This window comes from Leopardus geoffroyi, chromosome C2 (genome assembly GCF_018350155.1).
Source record: "Leopardus geoffroyi isolate Oge1 chromosome C2, O.geoffroyi_Oge1_pat1.0, whole genome shotgun sequence".
Taxonomy (NCBI): domain Eukaryota; kingdom Metazoa; phylum Chordata; class Mammalia; order Carnivora; family Felidae; genus Leopardus; species Leopardus geoffroyi.
Genome location: NC_059333.1, coordinates 112,585,940 through 112,611,830, shown reverse-complemented (window position 1 = coordinate 112,611,830; position 25,891 = coordinate 112,585,940). Strand labels below are relative to the sequence as shown.

Genomic DNA, 25,891 nt, shown 5'->3' with positions numbered 1-25,891 from the left:
ACAAGGCTGAGGACTCCTTGAAGTTACGCTTGTGTTCCCTAATGCACCCAGCACAGGTTCTGTCACAGAGTGGTGTTTAAAACACACGCTGGTTGGAAAAGTAATCTTGGACTATGTATGTGTATGTACTTGTATGTAATCATATATGTGTGTGTATATATATATGATTGTGTAGTAAATAATATTGTAATATTCATTATACATATTTGCCATGTATATTTATTAAATATACATATATATTTTAAGTACCAGTTAGTGATGGCAAATGTAAAGATTTATGGAGTGGTATGCTAACAAATGTTAAACAGCTGTCTCTTTGAAAAGTGGGTGTTGAGGGGAGGATGTGCTGATTTAAGGCTTTGCCAATTTCCATGGTGTAAATATTCCAACCATGCCAAGTTCAAACTACTACCCTGACCTCAACTAGTTCAAAAAATTGCTGAAAAATTAACAAAAGGGTCTTAGCAGCTGGTACGAGTGGGATCCACGATTGGCTGTAGGTATGTATTGATGTATATATGTAAGTAGAATGAAAGGTATCTATTTGTGTGACAGTGTCTTCTGAATCTCAGAGGAAGTGACTTTTTTGTGTCACATTACCCTAGACATTCCCATTCTCAGTCGGCATTGGCTTTCTGTGACCTATGTCACAGTATGTTAAATCAAATTATAATTGTATCAACCACGGACAATTATTAGTGTTCTTAAGTAGTTGTATAGAGTATACTGGGCACAATTAATCTTTAGGCAAGAGAGCATAAATTATTTCTTTTAATTTTAACTGAAAATAAAATAAAAATTTTAACTGGCATACATCTATAGTAGACATATATATTTAGTTCTGAAATTTCTTGACATATGGACGGTGGAAGAAATTTAATATTTCATTACATGAAAGAAATTTAATATTTCACTACTATTGTAGTGACACAGGAAGTTTTATTATTTAAAATATAACTACTATTCTCATTTCTTCTTAGCATTATCTTCAAAAACTCACTTTCTAACTCACATTTCTATTTTCCTTTCAAACAGGAAAGGTTTCAAACAAACTTTGCCAAGAATAGCCTTTGTGATTAAAAGTGAAAAGAAAAATCAGTTTATTATATGTGAATTTTCTAATGTCCAGAATAATTCTCATATTATACTTGGCACATTTTTGAAACTTTTTAAAGTACTTTTTAGACAGATTTAAAACATAATGTGAAGGGCTAAAAATTACTCAATCTGAGCAGTGAAGTTCTTTCAAGTAATTGAAGGCATTTCAGTTATCATTTAGACTCCAGCTAATTTTCATGTAAGAACATTTACAGAGGCCAATCAAGGCAATATTCTTTTAGTACTGAAGGAGCCATTACATAACTGGAATATGGAAATATAAGAACGTATATATTAACAGTGTGACTTATTTCTGTTGTCTTAAGGAAAATATTATCAATTTATGTTATTCATTTCAAATTACTATGTTAGGGGACCTCTGCTTCCAGGAAAATGGACCAGATATAGTTTTTCCTATTCTTCTTGTCTAGTGCAACCAAAAGTATAAGGCTCTGAAAGAGGAAGATAAGGCAGACAGATAGCTAGAAACTTTGGTATCCAGAGAATAACACAGTAGTGACTTCTGTTGTTTTGTTGTTTTTGCTTCATAGATACCAGATTTGGAGCTAAAGAAGCACAATCTAAAAATGCCAGTGGGCGTAGACACACAAAAAGAGCCCCCAAAAGCCTTTTGGACAAAAAAACACTCTAATCAAACTTAGCATCAGAGAAAAACACTGGCATGCTCCCACCTACTCCAGAGAAGGCTGAGTAAGGAGGCTAGAAGTCTCCCCTCACCACATGGTAAGGCACTGCAAAGTCTCCTGTAGGGAGCCAGGAATTTCATCCCCACTGGGCAGTAACATGGCACCTCCCTCACAGCCAGTGCAGCTGGGGTGGTCTCAGAGGAGGTCTAGTGGAGAGTCAGGACTGTGCCCACTGCCTGGTGGTAATGAGCCACCCACATGGCAATGTCTGCAGAGGCCTTATGGAAAACGGCAACACAAAATGCTGGTGAGGATGCAGGAAAATCTTGAATTACTCATATGTTGCTAGCGAAGTGTAAAATGGTAAAGCTATGCTGGCAAACAGCTTAGCAGTTTCCTAAAAAAAAACTAAACATGCAACTACTACACAACCCAGCAGTTTTATCCCGGGGCATTCACCCTAAAGAAACGAAAACTTCCATTAACACCAAAATCTTTAAGATGTTGCTAGCAAGCTTATTCCTAGTAGCTCAAAGCTGGAAACAATGCAGACATCTCTCAACAGTTGAGTAGTTAAACCGTGGTGCATGAATACAATAGAATACTACTCCTCAATCAGAAGGAACACACTATTGACAATAGACAACAAAGTGGATGATTCTTTTTTTTAATATTTATGTATTTTTGAGAGAGAGAGAGAGAGAGAGAGAGAGAGGCAAAGTGTGAGCCAGGGAGGGGCAGAGAGAGAGGGAGACACAGAATCTGAAGCAGGCTCCAGGCTCTGAGCTGTCAGCATATAGCCTGACATGGGGCTTGAACCCATGAACTGTGAGATCATGACCTCAGCCGAAGTCGGATGCTTAACCGCCTGAGCCACCCAGACACCCCAAAAGTGTGGATGATTCTTATATTAAGTGGAAAAAAATCAGTCCTAGGAGGTTACAGCCTGCATGATTCCATGTACATAACATTTTTGAAATGACAGAATTATGGAAGAAGAGAAGAGATTAGTGGTTACTGGGGTTTAAGGAGGTAGAAGTAGAAAGGAGAATGGTTATTAGAGGGCAACATGGGGGATCCTTATGGTGATGGAAATGCTCTGTATCAATGTTGATATCCTGGAGATTTTCTAATAAGTTTTATAAGATTTACCACTGGGGGAACCTCGGTAAAGGATACATGAGCTCTCTCTGCATTACCTCTTACAATAGCATGTGACTCTACAATCTCTTAAATAAAATTTAAAAATATTGCACAGTCACCAAGCCAGAAAGTGTGAAATGCAAACACTCTTCCATAAGCTCAAGGATAATTTGTAGGCAGTATTCATATTACTTGCTTTAGCGCCCTAACTGTAATGGATGGAGGCTCTTATTGGCTCGCATTAACTTTTCATCTGCACAGTATAACATTCTCCTGCCCCCCTTTTGTGCCACACGATCAAATATTTGTTCTTTTCCTTTATTTCTCAGTTTAACAGTACAGGTTTCTTTCTGGGTAGTACAATTTTATTATTTTTTAATTTCCCTAGAACTAAACATAAGTAAAATGCCATCACACATTTAGAACTTAGTATTACTGGATAGCTACAAATAAACTTTAAAAATTATGATTGGCAAAATATTTCCCACTTTGGAAAAGCATTGAATACAAACCAAAATTAACAAAAACATATCAGTTCTGGGAAAATCTTTCCCATCTGTGTAAACAAAACTGGATAGTTATAAAGTTCATGGAGACAACAGACTGCATTAATTAAAAATGCAGCAGACCCAGTTTAGAGAAAGGTACATCAGATTCCTTAAATTTTGCTAATTTTTATCATCAGCAATGAATTTATTGCTTATTCTTGGTGAAGTTCTTGTTCTTCCCATTAATTTCTTGTTCTTTGACCTTGGCATGCATGTGTCTATGCTTCCAAACATTCCCCTATGTCAGCACACTCTTTGATGTCCTGGATTCTGAGATGATCTCCCCCATTTCTATGATTTATTTTCTTTTTCATTCTCTTCTTGAGTTCACAAAGCATGATACCATGTAATAGAATTATTTTTCCTTCATTCCCTCCTCCCACAGATTATCTATGAGGCTAGAATTTCATTTCTCTGGGGAACAATATTTGGCAATTTCTTGTCCCTTGTTCTTTATATATAACTCTTCCTGCTATTTAAAGGGAGGCTTATGTAATAACCAATGGTAGAAAAGGCCCTTGCATTAGTCACAAATCCGCTTTTCACAAAATGAATTGTGAAAATTTTAAGCACTATTTGTTGGCAAATACTCTGGATTACTTTAAGTTGAATTTGATACCCCATAAACCTTGAATAAGATTTAAAAAGTCATGCAAAGAATGATCACTGAAACAATAATTCACTTGTTACTTAGAAGCTGAAATTTTGCAAAAAATAGTGGAAGAGGTCTAAATAATTTTCAGACATAATAAAGCCATTAAAACCAGAATAAACAAATCTAGCTAATGTAACAACTGTGGTCAGACTCACAACCAGTTTTCTAGAAGCCTGGAAAATAAGGAAATATGAAAGGGTGGAAAAGATTGGGAAAAAGTACCACATGGTCCAACCGTTCCATTGCTAGGTATTTATCCAAAAAATATGGAAACACTAATTCAAAAGGATATAAGTACCCCTGTGCTCATTGTAGTGTTATTTATAATAACAAGATATGGAAACAAGTGCCCATGAAAAGATGGACTGTTAAGATGTGGTCTATATATATATATATATATATATATATACACAATGGTCTATGTGTGTGGTCTATAAGACAGGTCTCTCTCTCTCTCTCTCTCTCTCTCTCTCTATGTATATATATATATATATATATATATATATATATATATATACAAAATGGAATACTGTAATACTCAGCCATAAAAAAGGAAATCTTATCATTTGTGGCAACATGGATGGATTTTGAGAGTATTATACTAAGTGAAATAAGTCAGGGAAAGACAAAATGTATTGTTTTACTTATGTGTGTAATCTAAAAAACAGAACAAATTAACAAAATAAACAGTACAAAAACGAATTCAAAGATACAGAGAACAGATTGGTGGTTACCAGAGGGGAGAGTGGTGGTTATGGGCAAATGGGTGAAGGGGCTCAGTTGTATGGCGATAAATGGTAACTAGACGTGTGGTGGTAATACAGTGGCCACTTTGTAGTGTATACAAATATTAAATTATAATATTGCACACCTGAAACTTATATAATGTTATATACCAATTTTACCTCAATAAAAACAATAAATACCAAAGACAAAAGAAACAAATTCTCAGTTGGTACCAGATTTTCAAGAAGTTATCATGTGTTAGAACAAGTAATTTATATTAAATGAGAACTCTTATATTCAAACCAAGATGTACTAAGAATGATATCTTTAATTTGTAAGGAGTTGCTGGAGGATCCTATTAAGAAATATCTTAAGCTTAATTTTGGGTACAGAAGAAACAACAGTGTGATTGATAAATAATGTTTACTATGAACTCAATCATGGAGAGAGGCAGCTTTTGCTTGTCATTCATAATTCAGCCCACCAATTTGCTTCTTCTTTCAGAAAATCAAGGCTCAGATAATGATGTAAATTGTTCAAGGTCAATATTTGATTTAGCAAATCAAAAGAGATTTTCAGGGATTATGGAAAAGCTGGATCATTAATAGAGTATTATAAAAAATGTTTCTTCTAAGAATTCAAACAATAACAAGCACATATTATGGACTAGCTGAAGTGATATGGAGGGCAAGCAAGAGAAGTTTCATGTGGGATTAGACTTTATTGAGAATTTTAAAAAGATTTAAGTGTACAAAGATCATAAATTCCTTCAGGTCAGGTTTTTACACCTATTTATCCTTTTACCCTATACCCCCTTGAACCTAGTGGGTGATGAGCACACATGTTTATTGAATTCACTATTGAAAAGAAGGCAGGAAATGAGCTACACAATGACATATTAGTGTCTCACTAATGGGTAAGGAATTGAAGTGAAGAGAGAAAAAAAATATCATTTACTGCTCGTGGAAGTCTCTTCTAATCTCTGCTTCTTTTTCCCCTCTCACGGATATTGGTATTTAACACTCAAGAATTTACTGTCATTAAAAAAATTAGTTCATTTTTATTTTCCCTTTATTCTGATCTCTGCTACAAATGAGCATTTCATGATTTCCAGGTCCTGATACACATATAGGTCTTAAAAGATGTTGAGTAAAGGAGGAAGAAATGATAGTACCAAGGGAATAGGCCATTTTTATTCAAAAGGTTTCCTTGGACTGTGAAGGGTAGAGGCTGTATCAGTGGTAAAACAAATTGATGCAGCTGGTGCATTTCACTGTGGTCACAGTTACAAACAAAACAGAGTTTTGTTTGGAGTTAATTGTTTTTGGCATAAGCTTTTGTTTTGAGTTCCTTTGACAGTGAGAAGCTCCTGGTTTCTTATACCCCTCTCCTGAAGATGGAGTCCTCATGGAGGGTTAAACTGTTGGGTCCTCTTCCTCAAGTTTGCTCTTATCTTTCTTTCCTTCTTGTTTGTTAAATAAAAGAAACAATGGTAGGTGCTAATCTGGGGATGGATCAGAGTGTTTTTTTTCCTCTTCCAACAGGAGGCAGTATACACACACACACACACACACACACACACACACACACACACACATATCAGGGTGGGCTCCCTACCACTCTTTCCTCCCCCAACATGGTTCCTGGCATCTCTGTTGTACACAGAACATCCCTCCGTGTTCCCACACTCAGCCTTCTCCATCCATCCAGGTCCCTGCTAACCACTGACACTGAGGTCCTTGTGCTCAGGATGAGGCAGCTCTACACAATGGTTTCTAAGCACATCTCCTGATCCGATAGTCTGTGCTAGGCATTTTGACCAGCACTAGTAACACTTTAAAGTATAATTAACACAGTGTTATGTTAGTTTCAGATGTACAACATCACGATTCAACAATTCTACACATTACTCAGTACTCCTCTAGGTAAATGTACTCTTCTTTGAAATAATACAAGTGATGGTTTTAAAGTTAGGTTAACATGAAAAAATACTACTTATAGACACATAAGTAATACATACAAAGTGGGGGATATTTTTAAAAGGTAGTGTTTGAAGTATTTTCTTAACTTTTTACACTGTTTACCTGTAATTGTCGGAAATACTGCAGCCTGAAAATTCATTATATTACATTATATAATACATTATATAATTACAATATATAATACATTATATTACTGGTCTACCAGTGAAATCATATTTTATTAGTTTTGCAGTATAGTAAGTCAGTGCAAAACATACTTCAAAATTAATAATTGCATCAATGAGTATATTGCAGAGGTAAAGATACTGGTACAGGAGAATTATACCACTAAATGTTTTATTAATGGGGCAGGCAATTTCCTTAATTTAACCTATAATGCACTCACAAAGCACTTAACTCTCTTAATGAACATATTTCCCATACTCTAGGGAATTTTGAAAACCTCTCAGTTCAATTATTAAAGTGCTTAGTGAGATTCAATCAAACTTTATTGTTCCTTATTCCAAAGGAAAATGATGAATTAGAGCAAACAAGAAATGCAAGATGGGGAATAATTAATTAGTACCCAATTGAAAGTGTTTATATGTACATCAAAACAATGAAATAGCTGTTGTTTGTTTTGTTTTCATAATAATGCAAAATATTCCAAGAATCAAGCAAATTTATGCAAAAACACAGTAAGTATGACTGGAAAAGACTGAGTAGTTGAAGAGTCAATTAACAAATGAATAAAATATTTCAATATTTCAGGCAAACTCCTTTATTTTAATCAAAAAGGCTATGCCTTAGTGACAGCCAGGAATGAAAATTATCTCCATATTTCACACAAATGTTTAAATTTCATATCAAACAAACAATACAACATTATTTTTGTAGGGAAACACCTGTGATTAAGTTTACCATATATCGTTAAAAATCATTTAGCTGTTGGAATATGAATATAAGCTGAAAATTAAAAGGTAGTTTGCTGTGTTTCTAGGTTACCTATTAATAGTTCAAAGAATTTAGAATCTTTTCAGCTATAGCCAAATACTTTTAACAAGTAATATGGTTGAACTCAGCAGAAAACAATTTCTTTGAATTATGCCAAAAAATAATAAACATGTCACATTTTTCTCAATCGCATGATAAAAGAGAAATGCTGGCAATGATGTTGTGGCAATGACAAAGGTCTTTGTGTAAGAGGAAACAGATTGCTTTGTCTCAGCTTGCATGCCTATGTCGAACAGACAGCTTTCCATGGTAAAGCAAATTTGGTCAATAGATAGTTTGGTTTCTAGAATCTGGAAGAGTGTGTGTGTGTGTATGTGTGTGTGTGTATACACATACGTGTATATGGTATGGTACCATATATCATATATATGGTACCCACATATGGGTATATGTAGTGTATGTATGAGGCATACATATATATGTATATACATATATGGGTATACATATATATGGGTATATGTAGTGTATGCCTCATACATACACTACATATACCCATATACATATATTTTTATGTATATATATATACATATGTATGCCTCATACATACACCACATATACGCTCTATTATGTTTACTCTCTTGCTGTTCTCTTAATGTCTTATGTAAAACCATAATTGGATAGGGAAATAACCGTGCAGCCTTGGGTATGTCCACCCAGTATAGCAACACCAAAATTTCCTCCTCAATAATCTTCTTGATCCATCTCAAGCTCTTTGGAACTGTAATATCATTAGCAAGGTAATAATGTTGTTATCACTCCTACAGGTTTAGGATAAATTCCTTGAGTTGAATTAATTTTCCTTTATTTTCCCTGCTCTTGATTCCTTGAAGATCTGTGTGACCTTAGACCAGCGTGTTTTCCACACAGACTTGTTAATGTTGTTGAAAGAAATGTGTCTTCCAAACATGCTCAAGGATGTTTAGAAACTTCCTATGAATACTTTACTTATTTTCAACATTTCTGGTTTCTTTTCTAAAATGTTCTATTTAGATGGCAGATTATTGAATCTGATAACCAGTAAATATAATAACCAATAACTAAACTCAGTGTTAGGTTTTTTTTTTTTAACGTTTATTTTTGAGACAGAGAGAGAGAGAGCATGAATGGAGGGAGGGTCAGAGAGAGAGGGAGACACAGAATCAGAAGCAGGCTCCAGGTTCTGAGCTGTCAGCACAGAGCCCGACGCAGGGCTGGAACTCACGGACCGCGAGATCATGACCTGAGCCTAAGTTGGATGCTTAACCGACTGAGCCACCCAGGCACCCGTGTGTTAGTTTTAAACTTACTTTTATTAGGCCAAAACACACAAAAGTGCTATATTTAGAGTAAAAAAAGTTTAACAATAGTCATTTTATATTTCAACCTAACATTTCCTTCTTTACCATGAAAGACACAAAATAACAGTCAAAGGCTTGGTCAGAGTAAAACAGATAAGACTTCAAATTATAGCCCAGGCATTTATGAGCTGTTTGATTATGGATAATTATTTGATCTTTGTTCTTCCTCAGTTTCTTCATCCGAACATTAGGGATATCAACAGTCTACACTGCATTGAATCCTAGTGAATATTAAAGGAACTAAGGCACACAGATATTGTTATAGAGTGAGTGTTCAGAAAATATTAGACTGATTATTAACATTGAATTTAATAAATAGTTTTATTATCTTTCCTAGTCTTTTATTATTCCTCCTGAATTTCCTGATGAGTGCTCCTGGTTTACATGAACTGCTCTTGCGTTCCTGGCCATAGCATTTTCACATAACATCTCATTTGGTTACTATGAGCATTATGAGGTTTATGGGGTAGGAATTGTTATTCCCCTTTTCCAAATGAGGAAACCATGTTATGTTACCTTTTCAAAGACTGCACGGAAAGTAAAAGGCAAAGCCAGAATTAGAATTCTATTTTTTTTTAACCGTACTCGCTTTTATAAGGTCATTTTAAATGGACATTCCTGGGCAGCAGATAGTTTAACACTGATGGCATTGGTTGACATGATCATTTTGAAGAGGCCTCCTTCTCATTTGTTATAAACGTCTGGAATAGCAGGCATTTATGTAGCAATTAGTATGTACCCATACTATATAATATATGTATAAACGATGTAATTCTACCATATACATAACAACTCAGTGAGACTGGCACTTTTATTATCCCTCCTTTACAAGTAAGAACACTGAGCGCCAGTAAGCAGTGAAACCAGGATTTGAAAGGGGGCAGTTTGCCTCCAGGGCTAACCAGTATGTCATATTAACTTTTAGACAATAAATTATACTGCAAAATGACTGCCTTTAAATTTTTCATTGCTGCTCAAGCAGTAAATTTCAAACATGTCACATTGTTTTTAACAAAACAAAACCCCCAAGCTTTGCTCGTTGAAATTTTATACGCTCAATAGAAATGATTTTCTAGATTTGTACTCTCACAGGCAAGACTGCTACATTAATTTGCAGAACTGGGTGCAGAATGAAAATATAGGGCCTCTTGTTAAAAAGTTAGTAAAAATTCAGTTGGGATGTAACAGTAGAACATTAAGACAAGTGTGTGGTCCTTTACAGCATAAGGTCCTATGTCGCTAAAAGGTAGCACACCCATGACATGAGCCCTGTTCACAGAGCACATAACTCTGACTCTGGCCTTGATTCTGTTCAGTTACCTCCTGTAGATCTGAATAAAGACTCATAACATGAAAAGAATGGAAGTAATGGAGACCTTTTATTAAATCCGCCCCATAATGACTCCAGCTTCTCCATTATAAGCATCCTGAGGCAATGGGACCTTTGATGAAGAAGGACGTGGAAGGGAAGTAAGACTACCAGGCCACAGATCCGATCACTCCTTCTACAAGAAAGCAGAAGTATAGACCGTTTTTCATGTTAGCAGTCCAGAGTCAGGATGTGGGGAGAAGAAAGAGGAAGTTCTGGTGAATTTATACCACCCCACAAGGAGGGAATAGCACTTGTCTCTCACCAGAATGGTACAGAAGCCTGTGAGGTATATCCATGTCCATGGTTGTTTGGAGGGAAGTCATGTTAGTTTATGTTTAAAATTAATAAGCCTGGACCTGGTCATCCAAACGCTTTGGTTTTTGCCCTTTTAAAATTATAGACAAAAATGATGTTTTTAGTTGTTTTTTCTTTTATATGTAGAAAAGAGCTGCATTTTTGAAAAATAGCTCTCATTAATTCTTGAACTTTGAGTCAATCTGTGGTGTACATTAAAGTTATTGTCATTCAATCTTGTAGGCAATCAAGAATCAGAGCTGGTGATTTTAAAATCAAAATACATAGGTTTAGACTCAGGTTGCTTTACGTATAGATTCTGTGATCTTGGGAAAGTTGATTGACCTCTCTGAGCTTCTGTTTTTTCATCCATAATATGGAAAATTTTTTAAAAACAAGAGAGAAAAACCTCAGAGTTTTTGTAAACATCCATTACATAAAGGTACTTAGGTACTTAGTGCAATACCAGGAACATCATAAGAACCCAGCAAATTATGGAGACATTATTTGAAATAAATACACGTGCATTTGACATATAAATGCATTTATATTTCATGCATATATATACTCTTAAGTATGTTATATATGTGTATATGTATATATATACACACACACACACACATATATATATATATATTTTAAGTTTCTAAGTTTTGGGCTCTCATATATTGGAGAAGGGGAAATTCTTGGCTAGAAGAACTGACTCTAATAGAATTTCTTTTGGAGCTTCTGCCTGTCACTGCTAACTCAACATTCAACTTTATCACGGTCAAATGAAATTACTACTGCTTGTAAAATAGGGACTTTCTCAGCATAAACCTTATGCTTCAGATCAAGCAGAATGAGTGTTTATTTGAATATAAATCTAATACAATCCTCAGAAAAAGCCAGGTGTGCTTCCTGTCCAAAGTTGTGGAAGTGTGCTTTCATGTGCTATGCTAAGCATTGATTAGAATATATGAAATGCCACGTATTGAGGTTATCTTAGGTAGACACCACCTCTCTCCCTAATCCCTAGCCATCTGATGTGTGTGTGTGTGTGTGTGTGTGTGTGTGTGTGTGTTTAATGTGTCTCTTGATTTTAATCACAGAAAATAAAATGGGAAATACCTGAAACTCTAGTGTCCCTTTTGCCGGAACACTGACAAAGCATATACCCAAATTTGCTTTCAAAACTTCAGTTTTATACCTCCCTCAAAATTGTTGATAATAGCTGTTTAGTTATATGCCCAACATAGAATTCATCAAAAATTGTCAATTTGAAAAATAAAGAAAAAGCATTAAAAAAGCAGAAGGAATTGTATATCCAACATAAACTATACTAACTTTCAATATGCAAGTAAACGTGAAAATGACCAATGCTTCTCTGTTGTTTTGATAGTGAATAAGATGATTTCAACAGTAGTCTTTTCAAAATCTGTTTGCGACATGAGTAATTCGTTTTGTGTTTCAACTTCACAGGAATTTCCCCTTGAACTGGACTTGGGAGTTCAACTGAATAAATTATTTCTGGACTTTTGAATTATTAATCTTGTCTGCATGGTATGCAAATTAGGCTTCACTATGTCCAGCAGCACAGTCTTGGGTTAGAAGCTGTATCAGGTTGCAGGCAAAGACTTTCCGTCAAGGGATCAGGGCCTTCCAACAGAATGGTAAGTTATAATGCAACTCATGTCACCCAGGTGTACAAAGTAATGCCAGACTTCCCTCAGGGGTTTCTTTTTAAATGGCCTATAAGCAGTTAAGGTTTTAAATAATGTTTAAATGAACTGTCTGAACTGTCATTCACAACATGAAGAACAATAAAGGAAACTAAAAGGAAGTCATAATTTTTTCTCCTACATTTATTTTTCACTAAATTGAATGTCTTTTTTTAATTGCCAAATACTAAATTTATTTAAAGAGGTTTATTACATTTGCTAATATCTTGGTAACGTATTTCAACAAAAAAGAGTAATCAGATTGGCTTAAATGTAACTACTTACAGAAAAAATGTAAAGTTTCTAAATTGTATGACAAAATCAACCACATGTAATATTTCACGTTTAGAAAACAATATGTTAGAGGGAATCTTAAGTTATTCTAAAGATTAAATTTAGCATTTATGTTAAAATTACAATTACAGTTGCAAAAGTTACAATTTTTCAAGAAAGTAATTCACTAAGGAAAAATGACAAATTGCAGAAGCCATTGCTATTTTACCTTCCAGAACTTTTTATAATTGGTGAGTTTTTTTTAATTCATAAACATAATTTGGTACTTTACTTTTTAATACCTTGACTTATAGTATAAATTCTGGAATATACAAAAAAAGAAGTTATCAATATTAAGTGATTGTATCTTTTCAGTGTGAATATATATTTTTTCATTCAAGTTGTTTATTAATGAAAATAGCAATTTGTTAAAAAAGACTCATACTGCCATGTAAATGTGCTTTAAAGAAGCAGTTAAGGTTTAAAATGCATAAGTAATCTTTGTTTAATTATAATGATTGTAAAAAACAATTTAAATGCTAATAAGCTGTCAAATATATTTTTAAATTTAAGCTTCAATAGTGTACATTTTTAAAAGACTGAATACAATTAAGGTGAAAGAAACATTAATCCAAATTAAAAATGAGTACTACTTATCTGCTTATGTGTGTATTGACTATTGCTTCTAATTTAATAATTCTAACAGGTTTAGATATATGTTTGGATATATAATTAAAGATTTCACTTCAATTACCAATAGCTAAAATAAATAAATAATTCACCCAAAACAGTTAAAACCTATTTATCATGATTTCTAATTCCTAAAAATTAAAAACACAACCACGAGAAAGTGGAACAGAGAATATTAATTTTTCATGAAGGAATATCCCTTCAACTGAGAATTTTCCTTAAAGGATCAGCTTACTTCATCAATTTGTAGAATTATAATGGCCACACTAAAACACATTAGACTATAAACATCATCTAATTTGGACTCTAGCACCCAGAAAATTATGGGTCTCAATGAGACTTAAACTGGCCTGCAAATATAAGACAGCCTGACCTTCATGAACCACCATTTATTAAGAACTTAAGAAAATTACTTTAAGAATGAAATAAAGTACCAAAAAGCAGATTATAAAATATCATAAAGAGGATAATCTCATTTCTATAAAAAATAAATTCAAATAAATATCAAACTGTAAACAGGTATCCAGATATGAGGACTAGTTGGTTTACAGACAATTAATTTTCATTCCTTCTTTTTGCCTCCCTGTACCTTCTTAGTGTTACAGAATAACATTCATTTTTCAAAGTTATTTTTAAAATAAAACTAAAAATATAAAGCAACCGCTCTGAGAAGCAAGACAAAGGTGACTAGTCATTCAGTTTCCTTATTCCAGTTCTGATGTGCTGTATCCCTGCTACTTCCCTGAATCTCCATTCCCATGGGACAGCTTGAAGCAGAAGAAGCCTTCTCCATGGCGTTGGCACGGCCCCTGACTTGCCCCAGTGCTAGTTACTGGGAATCGGGCACATGTAGTAATGCACGTCTTCATGGCTGTTTTTTTCTGCAATAGCAGTCAAACCTTCCTGCTGCACAGAAGCTACTGACGTCAGCCCATGCATTTTAAGAACTGAGTAGTCAGAAAAATAAGAGAGAGGACTAGAAAAAGAACTAGAAAAAGTGGAAATTCAAAGTGGAACAACTGAGTCTTAAGGAAACTTTCTATTGTCTTACTATACCTTTGAGTGTGTGCACCTGCTTTTTTGAGCACTCCCCAAATAACGAAGTTGCCCAGATCTGAGCTCTGAGGAGCTCCAACATTTGAAGCTTGGGCAAATAGTCCACAAAGAGAGAAAGGAGGATAGTGAGAAGACTGCCATGTCATAGAAAGCAGGGAAGAATGTACTTCCAGAAGTCATGGAGCTGAAAGCATCAGGGAATAGAGTTAAAAATAATAGTGGCAAATTGCCACTGACTTATAAAATAAAGCCTATATATATTTTTTTAAAAGACCATTAATTTTGTTGCTGTATTTCTAGAAATCCTAATAATATCAAATACATGTTGATTTGGGGAAACAAATAGAAAGTCCAGATAAACTGACTCTATTATATACTATATATATATATATACTATATATATATATATATATATATATACTATATACTATATATATATATACTATATACTATATATATACTATATATATTACATTATATATACTATATATACTAAATATTACATTAATAATATATATAGTATAATTATATATATTAATATATATACTATAATTAATTATATATACTATATATATTACATTAATAATTATCTGGTATTGGGGCACCTGAGTGGCTCAGTCAGTTAAGCACCAGACTTTGGCTCAGGTCATGATCTCATGGTTCATGTGTCTGAGCCCCAAATTGGACTCTGCTGTCAACATGGGGCTTGCTTTGGATTCTGTCTCCCTCTCTCTGCCCCTCCCCTTCTCTCTCTCTCTCTCTCAAAAATAAATCAACATTAAAAAGTTATCTGGTATAGGGGCGCCTGGGTGGCGCAGTCGGTTGGGCGTCCGACTTCAGCCAGGTCACGATCTCGCGGTCCGTGAGTTCGAGCCCCGCGTCAGGCTCTGGGCTGATGGCTCAGAGCCTGGAGCCCGTTTCCGATTCTGTGTCTCCCTCTCTCTCTGCCCCTCCCCCGTTCATGCTCTGTCTCTCTCTGTCCCAAAAATAAATAAACGTTGAAAAAAAAAAATTAAAAAAAAAAAAAAAAGTTATCTGGTATCTCATCCCTAGGGATAGAACTCTTAATACTTTGGTACATTTCCTAGACTTTCTGATGTTTATTAATGTCAGAGGTAAATTCATAATTTTTAAATTGACCTTAATTTAAAAAATTGATTCTGGAAGATATATATGAAATCTTACCTTCCACAAATGTGTGTCTAAACAAAGCAACCTAACTACCACAATTGCCTGTTTTGAATATTAGTCATTTTACGTGTAGTGTCAACTTAAAAAATTTTTTAACATTTGTTTATTTTTCAGAAACAGAGCTCAAGTGGGGGAGGGGCAGAAAGAGAGGGAGACACAGAATCTGAAGCAGGCTCCAGGCTCTGAGCTGTCAGCACAGAGCCCGACACGGGGCTCGAACTCAGGAACTATGAGATCATGACCTGAGCTAATGTCGGATGCTTAACCGACTGAGCCACCCAGGCACCCCACGTGTAGAGTCAACTTTTAGACTGAAATAGAGCAATGGGCTTAATTTGCTGGATTTACTGCTTCTCTGACCTTAGAGGAAATATTTGTAAAAAATGTTTTTTTTTAAACTATCAAATGTTTATCTTCTTTTCCACGCAGCAAGCATTTACATACCATCTCCCTATCTGGCAGTCACTATGCCAGAGGTAGAAGATAAACTCTGAGTGTGATCAAGTTGTGAGAAATTCGAAGAAACTTCGTTTATAATGAGAACATAGAATGGGGGGCTGAAGTTAAGATGGGTGGGTCAGACAGCCTCTCTTGGGAAATCCACACTTGAACTGACGTCTGAAAGGACGTGCCGATAGAAGGCAGTGTTTGTGATGGGGCAAGATCACAGGGGGGAAAAGGTCAGTGAGATGGGTTTCAGTGAACTGAGCATTGGGAAGTTCTCTGTGCAATCAAAGAACAGGAAGAAGATGAGTAAGGAGGGGGTCAGGTGAGGTGAGGCTGAAGTGGCCTACAGGAGCCAGGTCATGCGTGTCATTACGGATTTGGAATTTATTTCCTAGACAGAGGAAAGTCACTTAAGTCTTTTGGCTGAGGAGAATCAGAATTATGGTTGTAGTTTTCTTTCTTTTTTTTTTTTTTTTTTTTTTTTTTTTAAATTTTTTTTTTCAATGTTTATTTATTTTTGGGACAGAGAGAGACAGAGCATGAACGGGGTAGGGGCAGAGAGAGAGGGAGACACAGAATCGGAAACAGGCTCCAGGCTCTGAGCCATCAGCCCAGAGCCTGACGCGGGGCTCGAACTCACGCACCGCGAGATCGTGACCTGGCTGAAGTCGGACGCTTAACCGACTGCGCCACCCAGGCGCCCCATGTAGTTTTCAAGATTGTCATACTTTCAAGCCAAAGGTAGGTTGAAAGGGAGCCAGAGAGGATGTGAGGAGACCCTAGAAGATACAGTACAGGCCAAGATAAAGATGATGGTGACCTGGACTAGAATGGTGATGAAGGAGATGGAGCAATGGTAATGGAGTCAAGAAATATCCAAACACTATAGGCAAGACTTGGTAGCTTACTTGTTATTGGAGACAAGCTACAGACGACTTCAAGGATGTTGCTTAGATATCCTACAGGCTCTCAGCAAGTAGTGGCCACCATTACTATTATTACTAACAATTGAAGTACCATATTTTAATTTTTTTAAATCATGTTTTAAAACTGGAATTATATTTTACAAATTGAGTGAAATAACCACAATTCTTTGACAATATGGAAACACAGTAAAATCTATTAAAATAGCAGGACCGGAGTTCTAAGAATCCCTGTTTCCTCTCCTAGGTTGTGGTTCGATTGTATTTAACTTAGCAGAATTGGGTGAACAACTATGATATGCTGGGGACCATGGGAGGTGCTGGAAGCAGAAAAATGAACTAGATGCTCCACTTATTTCACTGCACCATTTCTTGGCCTCTTTGCTATTTGTCAAGTCCTCTACGTGTGTTTTCACCTCTGGGCATTTGCACATGCTTCCCCTTATGTCTGGGACATTTTTTACCATTATAAGACATGCATTTACTTGCATCCTGGTTCTTCCCAAGAGAGTATAAATTGTTTGAGATTAGGAGCTGTGTTTGACTCACTGCTGTTATCCCCAGTGCCTAGCGCATAGTTCAAAGGCACTTAATAAATATTTGTTAAAATAATATATTAATGATATATCTGTATATGAATGTGTATGTATGTGCACTCCTTACTAACCTTTCATAGTTCAAGTGTTTTTTTTTAATTATTATTACTTATGTGAAGTTTTGTCATTAGGCATAAGCTGGTGTTTCAACTTTATCTTTTCTCTCTCTTCCTTAGGCGTGGAATGAAACTTGCCAAAATTGGCTGGCAGCAGAGATTTCCCTGGAAAAGTACTACCTTTCCATTTTTTACGGGATCGAGTTTGTTGTGGGAGTCCTTGCAAATACAACTGTTGTGTTTGGCTACCTCTTCTGTCTGAAGAACTGGAATAGCAGTAACATTTATCTCTTTAACCTCTCTATCTCAGACTTGGCTTTTTTGTGCACCCTCCCCATGCTGATAAGAAGTTATTCTCAAGGAAAGTGGACATATGGGGATGTGCTCTGCATAAGCAACCGATACGTGCTTCATGCCAACCTCTACACGAGCATCCTTTTTCTCACTTTTATCAGCGTTGATCGATACCTGCTCATGAAGCATCCTTTCCGAGAACACTTTCTGCAAAAGAAAGAGTTCGCTGTTTTAATCTCTTTGGGTATTTGGGTTTTAGTAACCCTAGAGCTCCTGCCCATACTTTCTCTTATACATCCAAATATAGCTGTCAATGGCACCAACTGTATTGATTATGCAAGCTCTGGGGACCCCAAATACAACCTCATTTATAGCATGTGTCTAACCTTCTTGGGATTCCTCATTCCTCTTTTGGTGATGTGCTTCTTTTATTTCAAGATTGCTCTGTTCTTAAAGCAGAGGAGCATACAGCTTGCTACTGCTTTGCCCCTTGAAAAGCCCCTCACGTTAGTCATCATGGCAGTTGTGATCTTCTCCGTGCTTTTTACTCCCTACCACATCATGCGGAATGTGAGGATTGCTTCACGCCTGGGAAAGTGGAAGCAGTCCCGCTGTGCTCAGGCCACCATCAACTCCTTATACATTGTGACTCGGCCTTTGGCCTTTCTGAACAGCACCGTCAACCCTGTCTTCTACTTCCTTATGGGAGATCACTTCAGGGAGATGTTGATGAGCAAGCTGAGGCACCAATTCAAATCCCTGACATCCTTTAGAAGATGAAGTCATGGACTGATGTTTCCATTCAGGGAAAAGTGAGATGCTTGTGTAACACACTGTTTTGCATGTGCAGATGTAGGCCAATTAGAATTTGATTTAACTCATAGACGTAAATCAGAGAAGCAAAGACTTGACACTCTTTTAAAGACATGCTGTGCCCAGAGTCTGTGAAAAGAAGAGGATGGGAAGTATTTATTGGTTTCTTCACCTAAGAATTGAAAGGAACTGGACTGGCATTGTCTAGTGCTTGAGCATATAAATCCAAAACCCTAGGTGTTATAAGACTTTCTCAACCAGTGTAAAAGAAATAGAAGATAGATAAAGCAGCAAGTAGTCTGCATTTAATCATCACCAGATCGTGAAAAAAAATGTGTTGGCAACATTCTCTATGTTATTCTTATTCATTTGATCTTATAACTTAATGTGAAAACTGAATAACAGATTAAGCATACACTATTAGAGATTATTGTTAGAAATTGTGGTCTTGAACAAAATTTAAAGTCAACCATAGCAACAAGCAAGAAAGCAATGTAATGAGTTCAAGGATGTCTATATGTATTTCTTTGTATTGATCATGAGTTGGAGTCAAGTTGTAATTATAAGTCCTATTTTGTTTCATGGTTTTTAGTGCAAAGAATCAAATTAAACGGAGCCTAAAGAGATGGTTTGACAAAAAGAGACATGTTTGAGCTTGTCTCTCAGGAAATTTAGGTATAAATGATTTTACCAAAGTACACAAAGAGAGAGAAGAAGAAGATTTCCAAAAATCTCAGAGCTATGGAACACAAAGTGTCTATCAGAAAACCCAAAGCACGACAAAACAAAGCAAACAAAGCAAAACAAAACAAAGGTAAATACTTTTGGACGACTGTATCTTAAAGACAGTGACTTACATCTGGAATGAGCCTTGTTTTCATGTTCATAGAACATCACATAAGACCACTGAAGGAAGTGTTCTAAACAAAGTGCACTTTATGAAATTGTAAAATGTAAGAAATATTTATGCGCATATTCATATAGATTATCCAGGCATCCCTCTATGCCACAAAACAAATATAGGAAAAACTAAATGGATGCTACATTAGCTTTTTAAAATCAAATAAGTATCACATAACAATTCACTTACATGTAACAAAATGTGTCCATGGCCACATGTCTATGCTCATTTCCTTAAAGTCATTAGCTGTATTTATGCTAAGTAAAATAAGTCAGTCAGACAAAGACAGATATCACATGTTTTCACTCATGTGTGGAATTTGAGAAACTTAACAGTAGACCCTGGGGGAAGAGAAGGGGAAAAAATAGTTTCAAATAGAGAGAGAGGTAAACCATGAGAGACTCTTAAATGCAGAGAACAAACTCAGGGTTGATGGGAAGGGGGGCAGAAATGGGTGATGGGCATTGAGAAGGGCACTTGTTGGGATGAGCACTGGGTGTTGTTGTATGTAAGCGATGAATCATAGGAATCTACTCCTGAAGCCAAGAGCACACTGTATACACTGTATGTTAGCTAACTTGACAATAAGTTATATTAAAAAATGATTAGTTGTAACATGAAGGATAAAATAGGTATTATGAGTACAAAGACAAGATTCTGTTGCCCTCTCTGTCCTATACTCTGGTGATATATTCTGACAGTACAAAAACCCAAAGTATTCCCAGTTAGTGCTTACATAATTCAAACAAATGAGATATTATAAAAATGCATTACTCACAAAGGATTTATTTTCTTACTTATTATTAGGCTTTAAGATATTTTTTTCATGCCTTGCCTTTGTGTCAATATTTTTGAAATTTTAGTGTGATTTTATACCTGCCTGATAATAAACTGAAAACATAATCTCCTGAATATCCTCATCAGAAAAAGCCACAAAAGAGCCTTAGGAAAGAAGTATTTACTTATTTCTGCAAACTTAGAAACATCTAACGTAATTGTAATTTGCTTTTTATGCATGGGTTTTAATTTGCAAAATTGGAAATAAATTTTCCCTACCCTTACCCAAAAGATAGGGACTCTTTTAATTAGGGCAGTGAAATATTTTATAGAACTACAAGCTCTTAGATATATCTTGTAACCAAAATGTTAAGTAACTTCATAGCATAATTCTTAATCCTTTTCTTGCCCAAGTCTGTCACCTGGTAGCTTTACCCTCAGCAGACAAGAGACCTGCACGAAAACTATAAGAGCTATTCCATTTACTTTTTGTACTAGGTGATTGTAAGAATTATAAACAAAAAATAATGGAAATTCTTTCTGGGTTTGTAGTTATCAAAGGAAATGATGTTGAGCTTTGGTATCTTGTCTTTTGATGGGTTCCTTATTGTTTTTAGAATCCTGTCTAAGCTATTTGGTCCAAAATTTCACTATCTGGGCCCACCAATATTATCATATGTTATCTCCCACCGCCAGTTTCACAAACTATACTCTCCAGCCAAAGATGGTTACCTCACTTCTATATGCAGAACTTCCTTCACTATGCACAGCTGCATGCTCACCCCTGTCCCATCATGCCCAAGTACAAAAAATTTTATGCATTTTTTAAGGCCCATGTCATCTGTCACTCCTTCTGAAAGCCTTCCTTTAGGTCGTCTCCTCCGCAGATCTGGAAATAAATGAATTATTTTTGCACTTATAACATAGTTGTTTAGATTCAAGTGAACTCTAAGGTCTGTGACTAGAAGAACCACATCTAATTTTTTATTGCCCTTCTAGAACTTAGCAAGGTATATTTTATATGGTTGTTTATTATGAATCAATGTCCTTAAAATTGAATTCAATGCTCGTTTTTAGTGTACATGATTGGACTACTTTCTGTCATCACTGCTTTTATAAGTACTGCTGTCTTATATAAAGAATAGAGTGTATATATACAAACACATGCGCCAGATGCCATTGCCACATCCCTTATATTTTCCTCCATACCTTTGAACATAGTTCTAATTGATGCTTAAAACCTGTGTCTGCTAGTTCACAAGGTGGGTCATATCAACATTTATGCTCATTGATTGCATTTTATCTTAAGTATGGGCCACAAATTCCTGCTTTTTCATATCTAATAAATTTGGATTATGTTCTGGACATTTTGAATAATATATTGTGGAGTCTCTGGATTCTATTATGTTCCATGGAAAAGTACAAATATTTTGTTTCATGGCTGAACTCAAACTCCAAGCCCTGCAATCTCATTTCAATTATTTTAGCCTTAACTGAGCTGTTTAGAGTCTTTCCAGCACATCCATAGTTCAGAGGTCAGCTAGAGACTTGAATAGAATTTATATACCAGATGTACAGTTCCCTGTCTGTAACTCTCTCTTCTCCAGGGTTCTTCCCCCTTCACTTTCCAGTTGCTGAGTTTACTCTGGACTCATTCTTTGCTTTCTTATGCCAGATAGACTGTAGGTTCATTTCTATATTTTAGCAAACCAGCCTGGCCTGATTACTTAAAAATGTAACTGTGAATGTCACTCAGTGCCTTTTACTTCTGTCAGGTGTGGATCCCCCTCCTTGCTTTGTTTTGTTCAGTCTGTAGTATCTTTATGTAGTTGGTTGTTTATATATTCCCAGAATTTAGAGATGTCCCTTGCAGGAAGTGTGGATCAATAGGAATTACTAGGCCATTACTAAAGCAGAAACTTTTTTCCATTAGAATTAATAAGCTTCACAGAATAATATAACTATATATCATAAGTAGTTTAAATTCCCACTCATAGCTTCTAAATATTCTTAAGGGCTTATTTCATATTGACCATCATTTGACTCCAGCCTGTGCATTTATTCATGCTTTCTCTATTTTCCCTTGCACGAGTTTTGGTTTTAAACCTAACCTCTGCAATAATTTTCAACAAAAAGTAATTAAAAAAAAAACCAACAAAACCAATAATTTTTCTGAAAGCAAATAGCATCCACTGCCCATTGTCCTGCCTTTTGCTAGTCTCCATACTTTCCTCATTCTGGGTCCCACTCCATACTTTATGAATGGTAATTTTGCCCCACTTAGAGACTTTGGTACCAAAAATATTTGAGTAGACCAGTGGTCTTAGCAAAGAACTCTTTAAAACAAATGTAAAATTGTTCCTAAAAGAAATTATTGTCTCAAGTCCAAATAGAATTGAAAAATTCAATTGTCAAAAGACAATAAGTCTTTTATGGTAATAAACCTACTTGTAGCGTATAGCTCTTGGTCACTATATGGTAATCTATTGTATGGATATAGCTGTATTGCTTTAGTCAATACTTCATTGCTGACATTTAAGTTATTTATAATTTTTAGTTTTCAACTCAAGCTCATTTTGCAGTCCAGGCTTACCAGTAACAAATCAGGTGCTTTGATCTCTATTTGCTATGGATTCCTGTGAGAGTAATCTATTATTCAACCCTGGGTGGAAAAAGAAATGAGATTGTTCAGGACTGAGTCATCAAATCCCATCGTAAACCATCAACACAATAATAGTAATAACAAACACAGGTAGCACTTAAAATGTACCAGGCACAGTTGCTCTAGCACTTTATACATTTAATTCATTCAACTGTTGCCAAACCCTATGAAAGTTACAGATGAAGAAACCAAGGCACAGAGAGTTTAATGGTCACATAGCTAGTAAGTGGTAGGGTTGCACTTCAGAAACCATATTTAGATTCTAAGAATGTTTACGTTATAATTTATCACATGGTTTAGTCCCAGAGTCATCTTATAACATAGCTCTAAGGAAGACAACTCCAGGATGATGTGAGAATGAGTTCTAGAATAGGCTCTGGAGTCAGACATTTTATTTACACATGCAGAATATTGGACGCATATAAAATCTTGAATTTAACCATATGGTATGGAATCCACAGATAATATTTTCAGATGATACAATAAACTTAAGAATGTGTAACATGTCAGAATAGAAATTTCTGTACATAATGATCAGGTGTATAACATTTATAGGTAGCTGGCTTCTTTAGCAATGCAATGTGAAGTCCTATGACCTAGAACCCTGTGATTATGTTTTAGTGAGATTCTCAGACAGAATCAATAAGTCATGTCCGTATTTTCTCTAAATTTTAATAATATGGACAATATTTTATTAGAAAATTTACTTTTTGATAACTTTCTGTTGAAAGTAATAATGTATTCAAATACCAAATTTTCTCTTATTCTATATACCATATAATTAGATTTATAACCTCTAGCTGTGAATATGTTTATTTGATTTGATCCCTAAAGAGAGTAAATTACAGTTTGTCATGTCACATTATATATGTGCAAATGAATACTTGAAATACATAATGTTATACTGATGTGTGTATATATGTCACATAAAGAAAAAGAACAAGGAATGCCATGTAAAAAAATTATTGGCTGTGTCTTAGTAACTCATTAGATTCCTCAAGAGTCTTGCCATTTAGGTCGTATTATTATCTCCAATGTACTGTTGGGGAAATACGCTTTGAGAAATTGAGCAAGGCAGGGGTCAGAATCGGCTTTGAAACTTAGATCTGACTCCAAAGAAACACAAACTCTTCATGACAATCTCTGTTAAGAAGTCCAAGTGATTACCCCAAATTTCAATCCACTAAGATATTTTGGAAAAGTTGTTTACAACCTATTATGAAACATTATTTTCAATAAGAAAACACTGATAATGGGAAGGGAGATTTAAAATTTTTTCTTCCTAAAAATGTAGTTTTCTTCATTTGAGATTTAACTTCTAAGAATACAAAGAGTTTGAAATTAATTTAATGAGAGCTAATTTCATAGCTTTCCATTCAAAGTGTAGTGTACTAAGTTAAAATATAACAAAGGGCATGTTTTAAAAGTCTCCACCCAAGTTAACTTGTGACAGACTTTAAAGTTATTATCATGGGGGAAAGGATGAGGGCATTCATTCTTAAACTTAATAGTAGTTGCTGAAACAGGGCTGTTCCGCCTTGCATGTATTACATTTTACCCACTTCCTGTGGTTTCCAACGGAACAAAAACTAAGTAGTAAATATTTTGGTGTGTTACAAAATCGATGCATCCTACAAGAGCTATAATGTGTGTATTAGAAACTATTACTTCAATTTTAGCTTCAATTTGTCCACAACTGGGATAAAGACTAGTGCTTGGTGAATCATGGGGCAAGGCAGCATGCACTGTGTGCACATAGGTGTGTATGAACAGGTCCACAGGGGAAGAATTCATCATCGGTGCAAAACAGGTGCATTCAGCCAATTGTTTTCAGGACAAGGCCTTTGTCATGGGACATGGGTGATTCTGGGTACAACACAATGTGGGTCACTTAGGATTTTTTTTTTTTTTTTGGCTTAAGTCCCACATAGTCATGTTTGAATTCTGGGGAGAAAAGTAGATATAAGTTAATTGAAAAAAAGTTGTTTCATTAGAATCTTTGTAAAACATAGGGGCCCAAGCAGCACAGCTTTGTGAGCCACACACCCCCAACATCCACCCACATTACCCAAAACCTCCATATAATAGAAGGTAAAAATAAAGATTCTCTCACGTGTAAACTTGGAACATCAAACTATTTTGAAACTTGAGTTATAAAATAACATCCATCAGCAATGATGGTGGTTTCCATTAGAACTAATGATGACAGATCTACATGGAAGTACCCATCAGGAGCAAAGTGGTTAGTTAGATCTGTGTTCAGCAATGCCAGGAAGATGCCATGAGAAAGAATCTGTCAGGAGAGGAGAAGGGAACATGAGCATACTTATGAACCTAAATGAGACATATCCCAGGGGCCTTACATAAATACACACCTGGGTGGGATTTCACACATGCTGAGTAAGTGGAGCATAAACAAGACAAAGCACTGGTTTCTGTGATTCTATTTGTGCTCCCAAATTAGTGGACCTGGAGAAAGTCTGGACATACACATATAAATTTGTTATATACAGAGATAAATATATACATTTGTAATACATTTAATCAAAAAGTAAAGCTCATTACATCAATAATTCAATTGTTTTGTTCCTCTGTCATGTTTTTCCATTAAATGTTTGTCTATACTCCGAGATTGATGAGACAAAATAAACTAAGATGTGTCATGAGTTCTAAACACATTCAAAATCAAAATCAAAATCATATCACGTAAACAGAGT

General features: G+C 35.4%; 1 protein-coding gene across 1 annotated transcript; it reads left to right on the top strand.

Annotated features, from left to right (window-relative positions):
• The first annotated feature begins 11,478 nt into the window (after positions 1–11,478).
• On the top strand, positions 11,479–20,019 carry SUCNR1 (succinate receptor 1). The gene is made up of 2 exons (XM_045503234.1): positions 11,479–12,447; positions 17,848–20,019. The coding sequence occupies exons 1-2, from the start codon at positions 12,340–12,342 to the stop codon at positions 18,799–18,801; spliced, it is 1,062 nt and encodes a 353-aa protein (XP_045359190.1). The 5' UTR covers positions 11,479–12,339; the 3' UTR covers positions 18,802–20,019.
• Positions 20,020–25,891: the final 5,872 nt, after the last annotated feature.

Coding starts and splice junctions, on each gene's coding strand:
- SUCNR1 (XM_045503234.1), top strand. CDS start 12,340: ATGCAAATTAGGCTTCACTATGTCCAGCAGCACAGTCTTGGGTTAGAA. Junction 12,448..17,847: donor CAGGGCCTTCCAACAGAATG/GTAAGTTATAAT, acceptor TCTCTTCCTTAG/GCGTGGAATGAAACTTGCCA.